The sequence below is a fragment of the Prionailurus viverrinus genome, chromosome B3, assembly GCF_022837055.1.
Source record: "Prionailurus viverrinus isolate Anna chromosome B3, UM_Priviv_1.0, whole genome shotgun sequence".
Taxonomy (NCBI): Eukaryota; Metazoa; Chordata; class Mammalia; order Carnivora; family Felidae; genus Prionailurus; species Prionailurus viverrinus.
In genome coordinates, this window is record NC_062566.1 from 56360599 (window position 1) to 56380043 (window position 19445).

The window sequence follows — 19445 nt, forward strand, 5'->3', positions numbered from 1 at the left end:
TCCGACTTAGCATTTTTTTCCTTTTATAGTTCATGCTTTCTGTGTTCCATCCAAGAAATCTTGTTTACCTCAAAGTCACAAAGAGTTTTTATGTTTCCTTTTAGAAGTTTTTGTTTTATCTTTTATAGTTAAGGTCTATATTCCATTTTGAATTATTTTGTGTATGGTAAGAGGTAAGGGTCAAGGTTCTTTCCTTCCCCCACCTCCATACCCAGTGTTCTGACACCATTTATTGAAAAACTCTTCTTTCCATTGAATTGCTTTGGCAACTCTGTTCCTATTTAATTAATCATATGGGTGTTGGACTCTTTCTGGATTCTTTATTCTGTTCCATTGATTTTTATGCCTATTCCTACACCCCCTCTCAAAAAAGCCACTCTATAATTTAAGAGGAGTGGTACAGACTGTATAAGGAGGCATAATAACAGTAGCAAGAACAATAGTTAAGATTTATCAAGGTCTGATGGAGGCAGATGATACTATTTGGCTTGTAGTAGCTCACTGAATCATCACAACATTATCAGGTAAACACTAGTTAACTTCATTTTACAGATGAAGGAAATATGGCCAACAATGGATTAAAATACATAGTTATTAAGTGATAGAGGCAGGATTTGAGCCCAGGGAGTGTGACTCTAAAGCCACTGCTCTTGATCATTGTATAGTTGATAAGACATTGTGAAGATAAATTATATACCACTAAAGAGATTCACACAAGAAAAAAAAATCTTACTTTACTAAATCTAAATTAGTCCTGAGGCATTTTTGTCTATCTTCTATCAAAATAGTTCTGGAAGCTATTTTTGTTTTAATCTTCCACAGAAATTTTAGGTTGTCCTAAGGCCAGTGAAGAAAAATATTTTCAAGGGACTGCTTTTTTTTTTTTTTTTTTTTTTTTTTTAAGGTGCTCTAGTAATTTCTCCTTGACTTCAAATGAGACAAAATGATTGTGAAATCAACATGGTGGCATTCTGGTCAAGAGAGAAAGTTCCTGTAAGCATGCAGATATTTTCATGTGTCATACGGTTGTTTAGTCAGAACCGAGCTCTGGCTATTGGTCTAAGCATAAAACTTAACACAGTAGTGTTCTCTGTAATGCCTCACTTGCTACACTTTGGGGAGGGCTGATAGTTTCACAGAGTATTGAAGACTAGGCAGTAGGCTGATATTTAAGAGATTGGAGATTACTTAGTATTCATATCTTTTATCTTTTTTTAATTGCTACTTATTAGTATTTTCATTTTCATTTTAGTATTTTCATAAAATTTACTTTTTAGGGGCACCTGGGAGGCTCATTCGGTTAAGCGTCTGACTTTGGCTCAGGTCATGATCTTGCAGTCTGAGAGTTTGAAGCCCGAGTTGGGCTCTATGCTGACAGCTCAAAGTCTGGAATCTGCTTTGGATTCTGTCTCCCTCTCTCTCTGCTCTTCCCCTGCTTGGGCTCTGTCTGTCTGTCTCTCTCTCTAAAAAATAAAATCCACATTAAGAAATAAAAAAAAATACTTGACTTAAAAAATGTTTATTTATTTTGATAGAGAGCATGCATGCGAGTGGGGAAGGGGCAGGGTGAGAGGGAGAGAGAGAATCCCAAGAGGGAGAGAGAGAGACTCTGTCAGCTCAGAACCTGATGCGGGGCTTGAACTCATGAGCTGTGCTATCATGACCTGAGCCAAAACCAAAAATGGGACGCTCAACCAACTGAGCCAACTAGGCACCCCAATACTTGACATTTTTTAGTGATTAAAAATGATTCTTGTAGAGAATTTGGAAAATAGAGATAGGTAAAAAGAAGAAAATTTAAAAATCACTCATAATCACCAAGATACTAAACTTATTGATTTAGATTGCTATCTCTATTTTTTAAACAAAATTGTGATAATATACTGTAACAACATTTAAACATTCTGGTGCCCCCCCTTATGATGTCACAAACATTTGCTCATGCAATTAAGAGGTACTATTTTAAATAGCCTTATGATAGTCTATCATATGGATATATAATGCTTTTATAAGTATTCCCTTATTTGGATTTTCTTTCTTTTTCTGTTTCAAGGACTAACGCTATGGTGAGCATCTATGTACATGAATCTTTGCCTGAGATAACAATATTGTGGCTTTTCCAGAGTACCACAGGGGCTGGTTTTCAGGGCTGGCGGAGGAGGCCTAATAATGTGTATGATACAGTAAAGGCTGGACTCTTCAGACTAGAACCTAAGCTCTTAGTTATTTGTGCAAGGCCAGGGGACTTAAAATAGCCTTCCTGCTGGAAGGTGGTTAAGTTGAATTAGATCTGCATTAGCTAGTAAACTGAATCCAGTTTTAGATGACCCTGACCACAAGCAACAGCCAGGTCTATTTTAAGCCATATTACTAAGTGGAACAGGTGGTTGAAGGAATGTGTAAGAAGTAGATTTCCCCTGGTTTAGATAAATCAAATAGACAGAATCAGAGATGACCATCCCAGCAAACTGAGATACTCTGAAGTCATTCTCCCAGCAACTAAGTGGCCGTTTCTTCAGTGGGAAACAAGTAACTAAACTTTATTAAAATTGAGGTACTTTGTGTCACAGGACAAAAGGCATACTTCCGGGAACGTCACTTGCTACAATCCTAGGCCTGCCGAAGGGCCACTGGAAAAAAAGGCATCAACACAGTAGCACCGTATACCATACAAAAAAAAAAAAAAAAAAGTTTGCAAATTTATGTTTTTAAGTCTGATCATATGAGCCATGCCTTACCATACTTTTGTGATCCAGCAAAGAAAGAACGTGTAAGAACAAAGGGTCTCTCCTTTCCTTTAGATCGCTGTATCAGTCCTTCTGCAGTAGCCATTTGCTACAAAGGCAAAGGAGAAAACTTTCAAAGGGATGATTAGATTAGAGCATTCTGCAAACATCCTAATAAGCTATTAGACATGCAAAAGTAAATAGGTGGGAATATAAAATGGAAAATATTAAAATAAATCTATCAAATAATTTTCATAATGCAATGAAACTACTCTAAATTCCCATATTAAGAGTGGAAGATTTTCTTTGATTAAAATAGCAATGGAATAATAGTAAATAATAAGCTAGAATTATTCAGTGCTTACTATTGTTAGGCATTTTATAAGATTTTCTCTTATAATCTACAGAACACCCTCTGAGACAGAGCATTTTCAATGATGGAAAAAAATGAGATTCAAAGAGGTTGTTAAGTGACTGGCCCTGGCCAACATAAGAAAATTCTCTAAAGTAGTTTGCAGTTATAGCAAGAGGCTTTTAAAGAAGTAAACACATAATCTGAACTGTGCTATATATAGACACCAACTCCCACTAGAAAATACCAATTGATGGGAGAGCCATAGGAACACAGGATGAAAACAAAGAACTACGGATATCAGTAAGGGCAAATGACTGACATATGTTTTGGATGTGATTGGCAAATGGAAGACAATTCTACCACCTTCTAATGAAAAGGCTAAGTAGTTAATTAAGGCATTCTGCATTTAAAGACTTACTGAAATTGTATATCTATGTTCTAAATCTTGTTCCCCTGGTATGAATATAAGATTTGTGAAATTTCAAAACATTTGTTTTAATTGCCTTTGTTTATGTATTTACACATTGCCTACCCTACTTCAAAAAAAGTCTTTAAGTATTCAATGTCATTTACTAATGACTCCTGCCAAAGAAGATGTTTCTATGTTATCATTAATCTCATATATCTATAATTCATCAAGTTTGTTATAGAAAGAAAAGGTGCAAAGGGAGAAATAGTAAGTCCTTTATTGGCTACAACTTGATAAGACCCACAAAGAGAAATGAACAATATAATATGGCTATTACAAATGACTTTCAACCCAAAAGTCAGGGCATTTGGGTCCAGGTGACTTCTCTATGGATGTCTTACCTGATAAAAACCATAGAGGTTGTGAAGTTCCCTGTGCTCCCAGTTGCCATGATGAATGGCATTCTTCTGCATGGTTAGCTCTGGTCCTCTAAAGACAGAGGGCTCATTCATGTCGTTCCATATGTAGAGGATGTCAGTAGATCCCTAAGAAGTAAATTTCTTCCTCAGCCATGATAATACTCCTATAGTGATGATGTTAATATGATAGCCACCCTATTCCTCTTTCATACTCTATTTAATTTATTATTTATTATGTTTATTATCTATGCTCTGTCTTCTGTTCCAATGCTACAATAAATGGTCCACAAGGTGGGGAATTTTATCAGTCTTGCTCATAAACACCTGGAACAGTACCTGAACCACAGAAGGTTCCCAATAAGTATTTGCTGATAAATGAAAGAATACTGTGCTATATTGTATATGAAATACTGCCCAGCAAGTACACTTCAAGACCTACCCTGGAGAACCCCTATAGGAAAGGTTGTATGAGTGTTCACAGTTAGGTCCTATAACATCCATTATCTGCTGCAACCTTTTTTTAAAAAGTAAGCTCCATGCCCAGCATGGAGCCCAATGCAGGGCTCAAACTCATGACCCTGAGATCAAGACCTGAGCCGAGATCAAGAGTCAGACACTTAACTGACTGAGCCATCCAGGCACCCCAAAAACTCTTAACTAAGGGCATTTATAGCTGTCCATGATAAGATTCTGCCTTCCCTCTAATACTCTGCAAGATTTGAAAGGTAAAATACCTGTCTGGTAGCATGGTCTAGAGTTTGTGTTCTGCATAGAATTGTTCAGTTTAGGGTGGGAAGGGGCTTTTGAGTCATCTAGTCATCATGGTGTTGAAATCCCTTTTATAGAATCCGGGTCTCTCAGCATTAGACTCATAGCTACAATGACAGGGAGTCCTTCAGGCAGCTCATTCCATTGTTTTCTAAATGTCCTGCTCCTTGTAACATCCAGGCCCTGTAAAAGCCCAAATGTTCATCGACTGATGAATGGATAAAGAAGAGTTCAGGAAAACAGAACTTAGTGATTCATCACTTAACATATAACACCCAGGGCTCATCCCAACAAGTTCTATTTTCCTGAAATCATTATTACACTATATGTAAACTAACTTGAATTTAAATTGAAAAAAAAAAAAAGAAACTAGAGTTTAGTGGTTAAGACTTGGGCTTGGGAGACAGACTGAGTTCAAATCTTAGGTCTACCACTTACTAAGATGAGCGAACTTAGTGGGGTTTTAAACTTGTCCATATGTCAGTTTCCTCATCTGTGGGATTAGAGTTCTTTATAGTTTCAACCTCAGAGGTTACTCTGAAGATGAAATGGTAAAATGTACATAAAGTGCTTAGCACAGTGCTTGGCACACAGCAATACTCAATTTATACTAAACATCATTATTATCATCCTCATAATGGGTTGAAAACTGTTTTCTAGAAGTGGCCTCTCCAGTTCTTTCTTATAGTTTTTGATATATTTCTTTTTTTGTATATTTTATATGTATTTATAATATTTTAAGAATTGATTTATTATTACACCTCTTTAAAAATTTCAATTCTTATCACACCTTTTGTTTTTTTAATGTTTATTTATTTTCAAGAGAGAGAAAGAGACAGCATGAGCGAGGAGGGGCAGAGAGAGAGGGGGACAGAGGATCCAAAGTGGGCTCTGCGTGACAGCAGTGAGCCCGATGTGGGGCTCAAACTCACGAACCACGAGATTATGACCTGAGCAGAAGTCGGACGCTTAACTGACCGAGCCACCCAGGCGCCCCTATAATTTGCAAGATATTCTCACATACATCATTATCATCTTTAAATAAGCTATAGAATATTGTTTTATGTAAAATTCATATAGTAATTTTAACATATAATATTATTAAGTACTTTGATATGTCACAGAGTCTATTATAATGGAAGTAGAAATCACAGCTTTTGTGCCCTTGGTAATATATATGGCACCTCTCCTGGCACCACCAAAGTCTGTAATGTGGTTGCCTTCCTTGCATTTTCATCCCAGGATTACTTATCAAGAGCTACTCAATGAAGCACTCTATTCAATCATGTTTTTCCTTCTTTCATCCTCTCAAGTCACTAGGAAAGAGCAAAAGAATAAAAACAAACCTGATAGGCAGAGAAAGTGAAAAGACTTGAATACCACTCTCTGACCTTGGGATTGGTGAAATCCAGGTAAGAGGAGAGACCTGTAGAGGCAGAAGAGTAGACAGACTGTGAGAAACAGTGGTCCTCATGGTTAGATATGTTGTAGAGAAGATGTCAAAGTTGGGTAATCACTGGGCACCCTAAATGTAAGGTAGTTGATACAGAGGTGCAGTCTGTCAAGAAGTGCATGAAGGCATTGCTGGACTCCAATGATAATCTGGACTAGACTTTCCAACCGGAGAGGCCCAGGGTAATGCCAATGAACAAGCATCCAGACGGAGCCTGTCCCTCACTGATGGCCCAGGAGAGCCCAAGTAATCATGGCAAATAATCTGGAGTGACCCTTCTGTTCTTAAAGAGAACAAAGAAGTGTTCATGAGTGGTATAAGGGTGGGCAGGGGGAGGCGGGGGGAAGGATGCATGGGGTTTCTCTGCAGTACATGGATTTGTGATGGAGTGCCAGGAGAGGATACAGTGGTGATTCCTTTTTGTCCCCAAGGTTCTACCAACGCTTTAAATTAATACCTTCTGAAATAAAGCATCCAGAGTTGCTGGAGGCAGCTGAGGTCACTCATGGGAGTCTGAGAAGTCAAAACTATGGGCTAACAAGGCAAAAAAGATTGACAGGGAGAGACTATAGGCCACTTGTTCTTTTTTTTTCTCCTCTGCTTTTCTCATCCCTTGGATTTTTACTTTCATTTGCTTAGAGTACTATTAAGGCTTCTCTGTTTTGTTTTGTTTTGTGTTTTTTTTTTTTTCATTCATTCATTGACTGAGAAATGTATACAGAGGACACTGTACCAGATGTTATGGAAGATACAAAAGATCTTTTGATACAAAAGAAAACTTTCTTAAAGGTGCTTACGCTGTGGCAAAAGACATCCATAAGAAATGAGGGTGATGGCCACGCAATCTTTATTAATTGGGACTAAACAAGTGGAAATAATAAGTATATAAAGTGCTATCTTACCAGGCCAGCATACCCCTTCAAAGTCTCCTCCTTCGTGATTCCTCACAAAGAAGCCCTGTTCTTTGGCCTCAGCATACACTGAGTAGTCAGGATCAATCTTGATGTGGGGGTCACTGATGACCACAAGCTGTCAGGACACAGAGGTTTGACGAGCTCATCAGTTTCACAGGAGTTATATGTTGGTTTTTATACTTTTCATCATAGTTTTGGGGTTCAAATTTTACTCAGAAATAACTACTAGTATTGAAATATTTAAGATACTGGTAAAACCCAATAACTTTTCATGCTTATGGAAATATAATTAGTATCAAAACTAGGCCAGTGCTCTTCCATAATTATTGCTTCCCAACCAATACGTGTTCTCAAAATAGCAGTTACTAAGCTTCTGTCTGAGGTGCTGGGTGCTATACATAGAGGATTAAGTCATCCCTGCTCCCTAGACATCTAGAAGTTAACATTGACAAAGCAAACATTAAAGAAAATGAGAATAGCATGTTAAAAACAAAAAAGCCCAAACCCAATGGTACAGGTATAGTTAGGAAGGAGGTTTGAGAAGAGTTGTCATCACAACTCCGTGTCTCTAGGATCTCTCTACCTTTCTAATACCATCACCTCCTACTCCAGGGTATCAAAACCCTTTATTTGTCTAGGACAACCTTGTCACCACCCTTCCTCAAATCTATTCAAATCTATTCTGCAAACTGAAGTTTAATTTTCCAACGCTCAAAAACTTTAAAACACTTTTAATTGTAGTAAAATATACATAACATAAAATTTACCATCTTAACCAATTTTAAAGGTACAAGTACATACACAGAGCTGTGCAATGTCCAGAACTCTTTCCGTCTTGTAAAACTGAAACTCCATACCCATTAAAAACCACTAATTCCCTCCTCTGTCCAGCCTTGAGCAAGTGCCATTATTCTTTCGGTCTGTATGATTTTGACTGCTGTAGGTATTACAGATTGATGAAATCATACAGTATTCATCTTTTTTGTGACTGCCTTATATCACTTGGCATTGTGTCTGCAAGGTTCATCCATGTTGTAGCTTGTGACGGGATCTCTTCTTTTTTAAGGCTGAATAATATTCCATTGCATGTATTTACCACATTTTGTTTACCCAGTCATCTGCTGATGGACACTTGGATTGCTTCCACTTTCAGTTATTGTGAATAGTGCTGATATGAATATGGGCATATAAATTTCTGCTCAAGTACCTGCTTTCAATTCCTTTGAGTATATACCCATAAGTGGGTTTCCTGGATCATATGGTAATTGTATTTTTAACTTTTTGAGGAATTGCCAAACTGTTTTCTGTAGTGGTTGCAACACTTTACATTTATTTTCCACTATCAGTGTTTCTATTTCTGTACCTCCTTACTTGCTATTTTCTGTTTTTTCATAATAGCCATCCTAACGATATGAGGCAGTATCTCATTGTGGTTCTGTTTGCATTTTCCTAATGACTGGTGATGTTAAGCATCTTTTCATGTGCTTGTTGACTATTTGTATATCTTTGAAGAAATGTCTATTAAGTCCTTTTTCCAATTTTTAATTGGGTTGTTTGTTTTTTGTTTGTTGAGTGGTAGGTGTTCTTCACATATTCTTCATACTAACCTCTTATTAAAAAACTTTCAATGTCTCCAAATGTATACAAAGCAGCCTACAATAAGGTCAGATTCCCTACTACTTAAACCTTGCACATGCCTTTTCTTGCACATGGTTTTCTTACCAAACCAACCTGCGTACTGTTTTCCAAACACCACTGGGTGCTTCAGCCTCTGGCTGCACTGCTTCCTCCCCTTTTCTCAGCTAGTCATCCTTCAGGGCTCATCGAAAATGCACAAAGCCCAGCTTGAATCTAGCTGGATGCAATCTTCTCTCTCTCTTAGTCCCCTCCTGACCTTGATCTTTCTTTGGCTGTTACATTATTGCCCTACATTGTGGTTGTTGTATACTTGTCTTTCCCCCAACTCACTGCAAGACCCCCAGGAGCTCATCTTTGCATTCCCTTCATCTGTAGCACGGTATTTTGAACATCTGATGGCTTCAATAAATAGTTGCTTAGAATAACATGGGTTCTGGAGTCAGGCAAATCAGAGTTCAGATTCTTGCCCTACTACTTATTTATTATGTGCCTTTGTGCAAAATACAAAACTAAGCCTCGGTTTCTTCACCTGAAAAATGGGCTAACAAGATCTACCTCATAATTTTGTGATGACTGGATAGAATACTGTGTTCTATCAAATTCTGTGGCCAATAGTAAGTGCTTGCCAAATGGTAGCTATTTATTAACTTGGAAATTAGGAGTTAATATGATTGGCTCTGGTCACCTGTGAAAGGCCTGGGGCTCAAAGGAATGGATTGAAAAGACAACTTTAATCTCAAGGAGAGGGACTGCAGGGATCCATTTATATGAAACATCTAGGGTTCTCCCCCTTTTCCTCTCTCAATTTTTTCCTCTCCCTCCTTCTATTCATTATTGCTGTTACCACCACCACACCTGTATTACATACTTTCCAGTGTCTTTTTTCCCCTCTCCATTTTATATTTTAGTTCTTCCTTTGGCCAGATTGATAGGTGGAGTCCATCAGGGAAGCATGCAGAAAAAATGGTATGATGAAGAATATGACTCCATTTTTGATGGACTGTTAAGAGCTTTCTAGCCCCACCACTCCCCCTTACCCTTCTGCCCACATCTGACAAAGAAAGCCCTATTGCTCCCTCCTTGGGTGCCAGCAGGAAGTTCAAACCACACAAGCCCTGAGCATGCATAGGAATCCTCACCCCAGTCCAAACCTCCAAGCACCACAAAAGCTGAGATGTCTCCATTCCCAGCTCTCTCAAGACATCTTAAGAGCAGGCTGGGAGCCAGCCCTGCTCCCCCAAGAATGCCTATGTGACTAATCAACCTTTTCAGACCCTCTTGGTGTTAATGTGATGTCCCCAATCTCGAGATTGATGTTGACATCAGAACCAAATCATGCTTTTGGGGTATCTATCAAATCACTACAGGATGGCCACAACAAACGAGACTGAATTCTAGGCCCCTTTGTCCTGCAGGGACCTCGACACCTAAGGCAGGGACGGATGGTGTGACCATCTTTCCATCATTGCTTTCCTGTTATCACAGTTACAATTACATTTGAAGGTACTATTTCCATGGCCATTTTTTTATCAGATGGCTCTCCTCCACTAATGTGCCAATGCAAATTTTAAATAATAAAAAAAAATGCTTTGTAATGAAAAGGTTTCAAAGCGTCAGCTTCTTTTACCTTACGTTTTTTGTTTCTGAGCAGCTCTTGCATCCTTTTGGGATTTGGGAATCTTTTCTTGTCCCAGGTGAAGTACCTTTTGCCCTCAGTATGCTCTATGTCCAGCCACATGACATCATAAGGAATGTCATGCTCATCAAATCCTGCATCCACTGCTTTTACATCCTGCTCATCCTCATAGTTCCAGCGGCACTGATGGTACCCCAGAGAGAAGAGAGGGGGCATGGCTTGTGTGCCTGAAAGTGGAAGATGACAACTGAGCCAGCTACCATCACAATGATCATTACACATTTGATAAACATGTCCTAAATGTCTACAGGGTCTAAGCACTGAGCTTGGTACTTAGAATATCAAGGAGAAGAGAACACTGTCTTCACCCTCAAGAAAGTGATAATTTGGCTGATGAGGCAGGTACGTAAATTAACTGTTCTGCTTAGAGGTGTAACTGCTATGTTAAAGGTATCAGCCTAGTATTATGGGAATACAGAGGAGTTAATACTGCCTGCAGTAAAATGTGGAGACTTGAAAGGCTAGGGGCGCCTGGGTGGCTCAGTGAGTTGAATGCCCGACTTTGGCTCAGGTCATGATCTCATGGTTTGTGAGTTCGAGCCCCGTGTCAGGCTCTGTGTTGACAGCACGGAGCCTGGAGCCTGGTTCAGATTTTGTGTCTCCCTCACTCTCTGCCCCTCCCCTGTTTGCTCTCTCTCTCTCTCTCTCTCTCTCAAAAATAAATAAACGTTAAAAAAAAAAAAAAGGCTTCACAGAGGTAGTAACACTTGGTTTTGGACCTTGAAGAGTAAGTAGGAGGAATCTACCAGAGAGAATGCATAGAGCATTGAGGCACAGGGAATGGAAAAGACAAAGAGGCAGAGGAGTGCATGATAAGCTTAGGGAAAAATAAATAATCCAGGGTGGTTACATTGTGAGAGAGACCAGTAGAAGACGAAACTGGAGAGGATCAGTTTGTAAGGGTCCCTGTAGTTCAGGCTAGGAATGCTAAATCTTCTTATGGGAAGTCATCAAAAGTTTGGCAAGATGTGATCTTAGCATATCTATGTTTTAGAAAAATTAGGGAGCAGTGTTGAGACTGACTAAAAGGGAAGGGGATTAAAGGCAGGAAAAACTATCAATTGCTATCAAAACATTTACTGATAACATGGCAGGCTTCTGGCCAACCACTTGCATTTCTCTTTTCCCTCCTAAAGTCCCACTAAAATCAGAGTAAAGGAAAGAAAGAAAGAAAAAAAAAAAGAATAAAGCCACAAGAACAAAAAGAATGGGAGAGGAGTAATTTCAACAAAACTTTGGAAAGTGTGGGACAGAGGAGAGGTGGTAACTGTTGAGCAAAGTGAGGGAGGCTCTCACCAGAGTGTTTGAAAGGGGAATATGAGGAGAAGAGCTCATCTCTCTTCTCCGAAAACTCCTAGAGGGAAGATTCCTCCCCCCCACCTTCCATCCCCAATACTAGAGCGCTTTGAGGCAGAACCTTATTGAAAGCCTCCAAGATTAGAAGGATCCATATAAAGAAATAGAACGAGGGGCGCCTGGGTGGCTTAGTCGGTTAAGCGTCCCGACTTTGGTTCAGGTCATGATCTCGTGGTTCGTGAGTTCGAGCCCCGCATCGGGCTCTGTGCTGACAGCTCAGAGCCTGGAGCCTGCTTCAGATTCTGTGTCTCCCTCTCTCTCTGGCCCTTCCCCTCAAGCTCTGTTTCTCTATCTCTCAAAAATAAATAAACATTAAAAAAAAATTAAAAAAAAGGAAATAGAATAAAAGGATTTCTGAGAAAACAGAGACAATACAAGGAACCAAAGTAAACATCAAAACATTATCTATCATTAGTATGTTCAGAGAGATGAAAAAATATACTGAAATAAGACTAGTTTAAGACACTGGAAATAAAGAACAATCAGAGGAAAAGAACGAGTATGAAGAAATTAGAAATATAGCATAAATGGAAGGCCTAGAAGATAAAATTGAGAAAACTTAGAAAATAAGGGAGATTATAAGATCTGTACAGTAGAAAGAGAAAAGGGAGGGGAAGAAATTATCAAAGGAATAATCCAAGACTGTTTACCAAAAGTGAAGGACACAATTCTAAAGACTGAAAGAGCTCACATTTAATACCCAGCACAATGATTATTTGAAAAAAAAAAAAAAAAAAAAAAAAAAGATTTATATTGTGGTGCCAGGGTGGTTCAGTCGGTTAAAGCATCTGAGTCTTGATTTCAGCTCAGGTCATGATCTCACGGTTAGTGAGTTCGAGCCCTGCACTGACATGAACAAAATTTTTTAAAAGATCTATATCAAGGCATTTTATTGTCAGTTTCCAGAATTTCAAAGTATTAGAAATTTCAGAATATATTTCAGAAGGAAAAGACAGATCATACACAAGGAAACAGAATTCAGAGTGATTTTGGAGCAAGAAGATGGAAGGAAATAGAGAAATAATTTTTTTTATTAATTTATTTTCAAGTTAACATACAGTGTAGTCTTGGCTTCAGGAGTAGAACCCAGTGATTCATCTCTTGCATATAACACCCTGTGCTTATCCTGCAAAGTGCCCTCCTTAATATCTCTCACCCATTTAACCTAGCCCCCTCCAGCAACCCCCAATTTATTCTCTATATTTGAGAGTCTTTTATGGTTTGCCTCCCTCCCTGTTTTTACCTTATTTTTCCTTCCCTTCCCCTATGTTCTTTCGTAGAGTTTTTCAAATTCCACATGTAAGTGAAATCATATTATATCTGTCTTTCTCTGACTTATTTCACTTAGCATAATACCCTCCAGTTCCATCCATGTTGTTGCAAATGGCAAGCTTTCATTCTTTTTCGTCTCTGAATAGTATTCCATTATAAATATATACCACATCTTCTTGATCCATTCATCAGTTGATGGACATTTGGGCTCTTTCCATATTTTGGCTTTTGCTGATAGCACTGCTACAAACATTGGGGTTTATGTGCCCCTTTGAATCAGCATTTTTGTATCCTTTGGATAAATTCCTAGTAGTGCAATTTCTGGGTCATAGGGAGAATTATTTTCTTTTTTAAAAGAATATTTATTTTGAGAGAAAGAAAGTGTGTGCATGTGGGGGGTGGGGAAGAGAGGAGAGAGAGGATCCCAGGCAGACTCCATGCTGTTAGTGCGGGGTCTTGATCTCACAAACTGTGAGATCATGACCTGAGCCGAAATCAAAAGTCAGATGCTTAACCTACTAAGCCCCCCACCAAGAAATAATTTTCAATCTAGCCAAATTATCAAGAGTGAAGGTAGAAAAGATGTTTTCATCCTGCATAGAGGCAAAAAATGTACCTCACAGGCACTTTCTTAGGAAACTACCAGAAGATGCTATAAACAAAAACCAAAAACCAAAAACAATAAGGTAATAAACCACAAGAAAGAAAAACATGGAACCCAAGAGAAGGGGGATCAAACACCAGAAAATAGTAAGCAAAAGTCCTAGGATGACAGCTGTGCAGGGAGCCTGGAGAGCAACAACCTAGATGGAGGCAGGACAGAGAGAGCTGGGAGGGAAGGTTACAGAGAGAAAAGTGGGATGGGTAAATTATCTGACACCTTTGAGCATTTGAAAAGTATAAGCACTAAATATTGATTTAACTAAACATTATGATATAACAATATTGGGAGAGAAGAAGGGGGGATGTTGTTAAGTCCTCATCAGGAGTCAACAGGTAGTCTCTAAACTTAAAACTTGGATTTCTTTGAACACGGTGGCAGACCCACTGTTTTTGAAGCATCTTCCTATAAACCAGGCTTCTTCTCCCCAATAACAACGTTGAAAAGGCCTATCGGTGGGCCTTGACAGTGCTTATTCCTATATGTGTGTCTTCCCATATCCATAAATTTTTGGTTGTTTGTCCCACCAAAGTTGGAATCAAATTCCACTTCCCTTGAACATGGGTTGGACCCAGGAACTTTTAGCAAGAGAATGCATCAGAAGCGATGCTACATTTCTTTTATTTTTAACAGCTTTATTGAGATGTAACTCACATACCATACAACTGACCAAATGAAAGCATACAATTCAATTGGGGGGGGGGGTTAATATATTACCATTTTACAAAAAATGGCAAAAGAGAACATAAAATTTGTCATTTTAACCATTTTAAAGTGTACAATTCAGTGGCATTAATTATATTCACAATGTAGTATAAACATTACCACTACCTCTTTCCAAAATTTTATATCACCCCAGACAGAAATTTGAACCATTAAGCCATAGCTTTCCAATACCCATCCCACCCTCCAGCGTCTGATAACTGCTAATCTACTTTTTGTCTTTATGAATTTGCCTATTGTAGGTACTTCATGTAAGTAGAATCATACAATATTTGTCCCTTTATGTCTGGCATATTTCATTTGAATAATGTTTTGAAGGTTCATCCATGCTGCAGCATGTATCTGAATGTCATCGCTTGTTACGTTAGTGAATGATATTCCATTTTATGTATTTAACACATTTTGTTTATCCATTCATCTTTGATGGGTACTTGTTTCCCTCTTTCGGCTATTGTGAATAGTGCTGCAATGATCATTGGCATACAAGTGTCCCTCCAAGTCCTTGCTTTCACTTATCTAGAGTGGAATTGCTGGGGACATATAAAGGATATACAGGGATATATATATATGTGTGTGTGTGTATATATATATATGAAGGATATTAGACAGTGTTCTGCAGAGGAATAGAACCAACAGGATGTGTGTATGTATGTATATGTATGTATGTATATATATATATATTTCTACACTTACAGAGTGAATGATTTTAAGAACTGGTTCATGTGATTGTGGGGGCTGGTAACTCTGAATTCCACGGGGCAAGCTGGCAGACCAAAGACCCAGGGAAGGTGCAGCTTACATATGAAGGCAGTCTGGAGACAGATTCCTTTCTCTTTAGAGAGCCTCAGTCCTTTTCTCTTAAGGTTTTCAACTGATTGGATGAAGGTCACCCACGTTACTGAGAGTAATCTGCTTTAATCAAAGTCTATCAATGTAACTAATAGTACTGACAGGATAATCTCATCTAAAAAATAGCTTCATAGTGACATCTAGACTAGTGTTTAACCAGATATCTGGGTACTATGACCTAGGCAAGTTGACATATTAAATGCTATGTTTAGCTCTTTGAAATGCCAGAATGTTTCCACAGCAGCTGAACCATTTTATGTTCCCAACAGCAGTGTATGAGGTTCCAGTTTCTTCACATCCTCACCAATACTTACTATTTTCTATTAAAAAAAAAAAATTAGCCATCATAGTGGGTATGGAGTAGGATCTCATTGTGGTTTTAATTTTCACTTTCCTAATGACTAATGATGTTGAGAAACTTTTCATGTGCTTGTTAACCCATTTGTATATCTTTAGAGACTATCTATTCAAGTACTGTGCCCATTTTAGAACTGAGTTATCTTTTTGTTGTACAGTTGTAAGGGTTCTTTATATATCCTAGATACTAGACTCTTAACAAATGTATGATTTGCAAATATTGTCCCCCATCCTGTATGTTGCCTTTTACTTCCTTGATAATGTTCTTTGATGCACAAAGGTTTTTAATTTTAATGAAGTCAAACTTACTTCTTATTTCTTTCTGTTGCTCATGATTTTAGTGTCTTTTCTAAGAATCTGTTGCCAAATCCAAGGTCATGATGGTTTGCCCCTGTTTTCTTCTAAGAGTTTTATGGCTTTAGCTCTTATATTTATGTTGTTTATCTATTTTGAGTTTTTTGTGTGTGGTATGGTGTTAGGTAAGGTTCCAACTTCATCCTTTTGCATGTGTCTATCCACTTATCCTAGTACCACGTGTTTAAGAGACTATTCTTTCCCCAGTAAGTGGTCTTGAACCTTTGCTGAAATCAATTGGCCAGGGATGTATGGGTTTATTTCTGGACTTCCAATTCTATTCCATTGGTCTATGTGTCTATCCTTATACCAGTACCATATTGTTTGGATTACTTTACAGTAAGGCCTGAAACTGGGAAGTATAAGTCTGCCACCCCCAATCCCTCCACCCCAGAATTGTTTGGCTATTCGGGGCCCCTTGCAATTCCATATGAATTTGAAGATCAGCTTTCCCACTTTTTCAAAAAATGACTACCAGAATTTTGGTAGGGATTGCAGTGAATCTGTACATTGCTTTTGGTAGTATTGTCATCTTGATAATATTAAGACTTCCAATCCATGAACATAGGATGTCTTTCCATTTATTTAGGCCTGTTTAATTTCTTTCAAGAATGTTTTGTAGTTTTCAGTGTACAAGTCTTTCACTTCCTTGGTTAAATTTATTCCTAGGTAGTTTATTCTTTTGGATGTTATTGTAAATGGAATTGTTTTCTCAATTTCTGTTTTAGATTGTTCATTGCTGGTATTTAAAAACACAGCTGAGGGGCGCCTGGGTGGCACAGTCGGTTAAGCGTCCGACTTCAGCCAGGTCACGATCTCGCGGTCCGTGAGTTCGAGCCCCGCGTCAGGCTCTGGGCTGATGGCTCAGAGCCTGGAGCCTGATTCCGATTCTGTGTCTCCCTCTCTCTGCCCCTCCCCCGTTCATGCTCTGTCTCTCTCTGTCCCAAAAATAAATAAACATTGAAAAAAAAAATTAAAAACACAGCTGATTTTGTGTGTTTATCATGTACCCTGCAACTTTGGTGAAATTATTAGCTCTGGTAGTTTTTGTGGATTCTTTGGGATTTTCTTTTTTTTTTTTTTTTAACTTTTTTTTTTAATGTTTTCTTTTTATTTTTAAGAGAGAGAGAGAGGGGCGCCTGGGTGGCGCAGTCGGTTGAGCGTCCGACTTCAGCCAGGTCACGATCTCGCGGTCCGTGAGTTCGAGCCCCGCGTCAGGCTCTGGGCTGATGGCTCAGAGCCTGGAGTCTGCTTCAGATTCTGTGTCTCCCTCTCTCTGCCCCTCCCCCATTCATGCTCTGTCTCTCTCTGTTCCAAAAATAAATAAACGTTGAAAAAAAAATTTAAAAAAAAAAAAGAGAGAGAGAGAGAGCAAGCGCACTAGTGGAGGCAGGGCAGGGGGCAGGGTGCAGAGAGAGACACAAACACACAGAATCTGAAGCAGGCTCCAGGCTGTGAGCTCTCAGCACAGAGTCCGATGCAGGGCTGAAACTCAGAAACCATGAGATCGTGACCTGAGCTAAAGTCAGACATTTAACTGATTGAGCCACCCAGGTGCCCCTATTTTTTGGGATTTTCTAACATGTTGGATCACATCATCTGTGAATAGAAATAATTTTACTTCTTCCTTTCCAGTTTGGATACCTTTTATTTCTTTTTCTTGTCTAACTTCTCTGGCTGAAACTTCCACTACAGTGTTCAATAGCAATGGTCAAAGTGGGCAGCTTTGTCTTGATTCTGATCTTTGGGGAAAGCTTGCAGTCTTTCACCACTGAATTGGGTGTTAGCTGTGGAGTTTTCATAAATGCCTTTTATCATGTTGAGGAACTTTCCTTCTATTCCTAGCCTTCTGAGCGTTTTTATCATGAAATAGTGTTGAATTTTGTCAAATGCTTTTTCCACATCAACAAAGATGATCTTTTACATCTTTTCAAGATAAAATGCTTTAGTGCTAAAACCAGTGGTATATTTCAATGGAGAAGAGAACATAGAAAAAGTTCAGGTTGGGACACTGATCATCTGAGATAAAGACAAAGAAAGCCCAGGCTTAAAGGCTCCAAGGAAAGTAGATGGAGTATTAGGGATTAGAGAATGGAGAGTTCTAGTCCCAGTGCAACATTTTACCAAGCTGAATGGGATAAAGATGAGAAGAGAAATGCCTGCTTTTTGAAAAGCTTGGGCAAATTGTTTATAAATTCTATACAGTGTACAACAAATATTAACTGAAAATTAGGACACATGCAATAGAAGAAATATAATGAAACAAGAAGCTGTACCTGTAAGGTATGAGTACTGCTTGAAAACATCAGAAGGTGTAGGTCCTGTCAGCAGAAAAACATCAATGATTCCACTCTCTGACATCCAATGCACATCAGTTCGAGATCTGACCTTTTGTTTAGCTGCAACGGGGCCCATCTGGGTCAGTGTGTACTAGAAAAAGAATGGAATGAGGGTCTGAAAACTTTCCCTCTAGCTTACAACATTCATCCATATGTAAGTAACTGGTACATACTGTTAACTTTCACTTGATTATATTGCAAAGACTTTGGTGGCAGAGAATTGCCACTACAAAGCCCAGGGCTATGACTACGCTAGTTTTTTTTGTTGTTGTTGTTGTTTTGTAAGTATGACATGCAGCCATGATCCATAAGCTCACCTTTACTGCAGGCTCTGTATTGATCTCCACTAGCGTTTCTGAGGCATTCAGCCAAAAAATGCCTAGAGTCCTGCCTGGTTTGTGGGCCAGGAGATAAGGCACTGAACCATAAATGCCCATTTTGTCATGTATTTTATATCCATAGACATCCAGATTATAAAGACGGTAAACATCACCATCACTGAAACACACAAAGATGGGACTATCATCAATTACAATCACAAATATATTATTAATGAATAGCATAGCTCCATTCTCCCCTGCAAACACTTGAGTCCTATGCATCTTTCAAGGCTTTACTCGTACTACTTTCCTAACCCAACCAAGGTTAATGTGATTCTCCTCCTTTGATTCCTTTGGCATCCCCTTCTGTGACAACTGGCATGCATGGTCTCATAGATATCTTTTTCTTTCTTTCTTTCTTTCTTTCTTTCTTTCTTTCTTTCTTTCTTTCTCTTTCTTTCTTTCTTTCTTTCTTTCTTTCTTTCTTTCTTTCAGTTTATTTATTTTGAGAGAGACAGAGCAGGAGCAGGGGAGGGGCAGAGAGAGGGAGAGAGAGAATCCCAACAAACACAAGAACTGTGAGATCATGACCTGAGCCGAAACCAAGAGTTGGCTACTTAACCGAATGAGCCACCCAGGTACCCCTTAGATATCTTTTCTGAATACCTCTTGTGAGGACTATTTCCTATGAATCCTCTACAATAGCAAGCACACGGTAAATATCATTGGCAAACTGTGTATTTCTCTGCTGCTAAAACAAAATGACAGATAGTGTCCTAACATGCTTCTACAGTACTGAGTAGGGAAAGATGGGGAACTGAATTGGGGTGGGAAGC

General features: G+C 38.7%; 1 protein-coding gene across 8 annotated transcripts in view; it reads right to left on the reverse strand.

The window, feature by feature from the left end:
* The window catches only part of GANC (glucosidase alpha, neutral C), a 75483-nt gene that overhangs the window by 21080 nt on the left and 34958 nt on the right, over nucleotides 1-19445 (reverse strand). For 5 of the 8 annotated variants that reach the window (XM_047861222.1, XM_047861223.1, XM_047861220.1 and 2 more), the window contains 7 exons: nucleotides 18607-18787; nucleotides 18227-18380; nucleotides 10310-10545; nucleotides 7033-7159; nucleotides 6024-6103; nucleotides 3892-4035; nucleotides 2739-2835 (listed from right to left, as the gene is read on the reverse strand). In XM_047861222.1, coding sequence (XP_047717178.1) covers nucleotides 2739-2835; nucleotides 3892-4035; nucleotides 6024-6103; nucleotides 7033-7159; nucleotides 10310-10545; nucleotides 18227-18380; nucleotides 18607-18787 — 1019 coding nt within the window. Of the gene's footprint in view, nucleotides 1-1617; nucleotides 2631-2738; nucleotides 2836-3891; nucleotides 4036-4643; nucleotides 4861-6023; nucleotides 6104-7032; nucleotides 7160-10309; nucleotides 10546-14349; nucleotides 15560-18226; nucleotides 18381-18606; nucleotides 18788-19445 lie in introns of those variants that run through there. The other 3 variants (XM_047861225.1, XR_007152748.1, XM_047861226.1) reach the window with 3 other exon arrangements.